The sequence below is a fragment of the Zingiber officinale genome, chromosome 6B, assembly GCF_018446385.1.
Source record: "Zingiber officinale cultivar Zhangliang chromosome 6B, Zo_v1.1, whole genome shotgun sequence".
Lineage (NCBI taxonomy): Eukaryota > Viridiplantae > Streptophyta > Magnoliopsida > Zingiberales > Zingiberaceae > Zingiber > Zingiber officinale.
Window position 1 is genome coordinate 6,533,670 of NC_055996.1, and position 4,173 is coordinate 6,537,842.

A 4,173-nucleotide genomic window follows, 5' to 3' on the forward strand; every position below is an offset into this window, starting at 1 on the left:
TTGCATTACTGCCCGTATTCTATAAACACTCTAGAAGCCCTCAACAGCAATTCATTTATTAGCATCTTATTGCTCTGCATTAAATACAAAGAAACAATCAAAGAAAAACATAAAAACGTAAAGACGTGGAAAATCTTGACCCTATTGGGAAGGTTGAGTTCTCAAGTTTCTCTGTTTTCCTTCCATCACTATCACTTGATATTTAATATACATGTAAAAAGATTGTCTGTTGGAAATCAAACCGATTTAACAAAGACAGTATACAAATTAATGATAATAATAATAATAATTAAACTATGAGCTGTTGCGTGACAGATAATGTTGCTTAATTCAAGCTGCACGCCTTGAGATTCCTACTGGTTCGACCAATAAATTACTAACTTACGTGCAGATGGTGTAGCATGAGAACTTACAAAATAATATTGGATAACTTGGAAGAACCAAAAGTATTTGACATACATCAACCTGACATCCAGGATACACATGCTAGTGCAAGAGTTGGATTATGACAAGTTTTAATAAGAAACATCTGGATCTAAACCAAAACAAATAGATAAACATCACTCCAACCTCCTAAATCCACCAGTTGAACCAATGCTATTTTTTCCCACCTTACAATCTAATTAATCAAATCCTTTGCCTGTGAACAGATGCACCTTCCAACATCACCCAGTTCATAGTCAAAGTGTTGAAACCTTTGGAACTGCAACTGGAAAATCATCAATTTCATCCATCCATGGGTTTTTCTCCTTTGCAGGATTGACGGTCCTCAGAGCCTTCCACACAGCACTGTTGCACTTGAATCCAGACCCAAATGCAATTTGCCAAATTCTGTCCTTCTTCTTGATCCTCCCTTTCCCCTCTGAATAAGCCAATTCATACCATAGGGAACTGCTTGAAGTGTTTCCAAACCTGTAGAGGGTCATCCTTGAGGGTTCCATATGCCAATCAGAGAGCTTCAAGTTCTTTTCTATTTCATCCAAAACAGCCCTTCCTCCAGCATGAATGCAGAAATGCTCAAAGGCCAACTTGAAATCTGGAATGTAAGGCCTGATCTTCATTTTGAATAACTTCTTGGCCACCAGTGTAGCCAAAAAGATCAATTGTTCAGACGCGGGTAAGACAAGTGGACCTAGTGTAGTGATGTTGGTCTTGAGAGCATCACCAGCAACTGCCATAAGGTCTTTTGAAAGGGACACACCCACCTTGTCATTCTCATCCTCTTCTTGGGTGACACAACTGAAGCACTTATCATCAGAACCCTTATGAGTGCGAACCGAGTGCACCAATTGGTACTTTGAACGCCAGCGCTCTGACCTCTTGTTCGATAGAAGAATTGCAGCACCTCCCATACGGAACAAACAGTTGGAAACAAGCATGGAACGGTTATTTCCAAAGTACCAGTTCAAAGTGATGTTCTCCATGCTGATAACCAAAGCATAAGAATTGGGATAGACTTGAAGAAGGTCCTTGGCGAGATCAATAGAAAGGAGACCAGCACTGCACCCCATTCCGCCAAGATTATAACTGACAATATTACCTCGGAGCTTGTAATGATTCACAACCATGGCAGAAAGAGATGGAGTTGGATTGAACAAGCTACAATTGACAATTAAGATGCCAATGTCCTTGGGTTTGACATTTGTCTTTGCCAAAAGTTCATCAATGGCACCAAACATGACCATTCTAGCTTCCTTCCGTGCCTCGGCCATGCAAGGGTTCGGAGGTATATTGATGACCGCCTCAGGGAGGTAAGTTGATTCACCGAGACCAGACCTTTCAAGAATCTTTTTCTGGAACGCAAGGTTCTCTTCTGAAAACGAGCCTGTTTGAATAGATCTATCCATGAACGTTAGCCTAGAGCATTTCCGTGCATCTTCGGGCTTGTAACAAGCAAAATTAACCAAATACACAGGTCTGGGGCGTGTGAGGAAGTAGACAGTGGAGATGAAGACAAGAAGTGTGGAGCAAAGGATGACAGAGATCAGGTTGAATCTAAGATGCTCCCAAAGGTCATGGACATCCTTGATGGAAAAGGTGGAGAGGGATGCGGCAACAATGGCAACAAGAGGCAGAAGGAATAGGTACATTCCATGGGTAATTAGATAGTGGTAACCAAGTTTAACATACTTGAGCTTCACGGATTGCTTGAAGTCAGGCAGCCGGGAGGGAGATGATAGGATCAATGGGGCATTGGCTGTTTGTTCAGAACCAGCCATGTTCAAATCAGCCGCTTATAAAAGGAAATTTACAGATGAGGAGAAATGTGGGATTTTTGGAGCCTCAGATCAAACAAAAGGTCAGACAGATAGCAAGACCTGCACAGGTTCACAAAACAAGGAACAAAATCAAAAGAATGCTCTTTGTTCATTTCTGTCCAACAAAAAATTTTGGCAAAGAGGAAACAGTAAACGACAGAAACACAAAATGTTATATTGTTCTAACGCTCTTCTTAGAGAGAAAAAGGAGCCGTCTACGAAATAGATCAAAAAAAAATCTAACATAAATTAATGGTGGCAAAAAATGCTGAAAGATCTGTCTTTGGCCACAGAACAGGGACAAAATCAAAAGAATGCTTTTCGTTCATTTCCGTCCAACAAAAAAATTTGGCAAAGAGAAACAGTAAATGACAGAAACACAAAATGTTCTGTTGTTCTAACGCTCTTCTTGGAGAGAAAAAGGAACCGTCCACGAAATGGATCAAAAATAAAATCTGACATAAATCAATGGTAGCAAAAAAATGCAGAAAGATCTGGTTTTGGCCATAAAATCGAGAAGAGGGGGCGACCCAGAAAAGAAAAATCTCACCGCCATCGCGAATCAATTCGGGAAAAAAAAATACATAAACAACAGTCTATCCAGAAAACAATCACAGAAGACCAAACAACAACCTTTTCCTCTCAAGAACGTGTCATTGTAATGCGAACCGAATGATCAACCCCAAGCACACTTGCTAACGCGGGTAAAGAAGATATTCAACGAGAACAAGAGTTGCAAACCTCAAATCCAGGCTTGTGACACGCCGGGAGGGGAGGAAGGGGATGCCCTACACAGCACGGCTGAATTTAGGAGGAGGCGGTGGAGGAGTAAAACACCAGGGACGACGTAAACAAGGGGCGGCGAAGAATGAAGAGGAGAGAACGCTATAAAAAGACTTCGCCCTTTCTTTCTTCGTCTTCCTCTGTATCATCGATGGCGATCGGTGAATGGGTCGTGGGAGGATGCTTCGAAACGCACCGTGATTCCGCCAGGCAACAAACGCGACATTTGTGCGGCAGGCGACCCATCTGCAAGTCTTAGCTGGCGAAATTCCAAATACTAACGGCCAACTTACTCTCTCGTCTACCATCCTTTCCGTTGGGTCAAAATGTCAGGCTTTGATAAGGGCCGCTCACGGACGATGCTTCTAGGGTTTTGACTACGCTTGCGACCGAGGAGACGCCTCATTTGACCGACCCTCTTCGCTAAAAATGGAAGCAAAACTAATCAATCTAATTTTACAGGTAGAAATCATTAAATCAATGTAAATCTTATTTTGAGACGCGGATTCGGTCCTCAAATTTATATTATTAAAATAAAATTTATCCCTTTCAATTTTTAATTTTTTTTATATCACATATTCGACTTAGACGGACTAAGATTTAAGGCCAATCCAATTCTTTAAAAAAAAAATTAATTATTCTTACTATAATCGTCTATTAAAAAATTATCTATTAATTTATTAAAACTGAAATTTAATATTTCAATATCTTAAAATAAAAAAAAATTATTTTAGCACTACACCATTGTTTCAGAATAAATCATTTATTTTCAAATTTCAAATTTAAAAAATAACCTCTAAAATATTTATGTAATTTGAGATTCAAATTACTATGATAAAAAAAAAAAATTTATGGTCCCATGTTACAATACAATAATAAAATACTCAGAGAAATAACAAGAAAATCATAATTTAAATTTCGAATGAAATATCTTAGCGGTTAGACGAACCATAAGCGTCATTATCAAGGTCATTTGTCATGCAAAAGATAATGTATTAGGTTTGAGAGGTGATGGAGATCAAAGCTTCATTAGTTAATGAATTAGTTAATGAGTTGAGGACAGTGCAAGAGTTTAATTACAATTTTAGAAGCATCGTTAAATGACAATTGGTGGGAAAATAACAAGGGTTAG

At 39.2% G+C, this 4,173-nt stretch overlaps 1 protein-coding gene across 1 annotated transcript; it reads right to left on the reverse strand.

The window, feature by feature from the left end:
- Window positions 1-409: 409 nt before the first annotated feature.
- LOC121991816 (3-ketoacyl-CoA synthase 11-like) lies at window positions 410-3,481 on the reverse strand. The gene is made up of 2 exons (XM_042545864.1): window positions 3,000-3,481; window positions 410-2,318 (listed from the first exon to the last, which is right to left on the reverse strand). The coding sequence occupies exon 2, from the start codon at window positions 2,217-2,219 to the stop codon at window positions 681-683; it is 1,539 nt and encodes a 512-aa protein (XP_042401798.1). The 5' UTR covers window positions 2,220-2,318; window positions 3,000-3,481; the 3' UTR covers window positions 410-680.
- Window positions 3,482-4,173: the final 692 nt, after the last annotated feature.

Excerpts from the sequence above, each read along its gene's own strand:
- LOC121991816 (XM_042545864.1), bottom strand. The coding sequence starts at position 2,219 with ATGGCTGGTTCTGAACAAACAGCCAATGCCCCATTGATCCTATCATCT.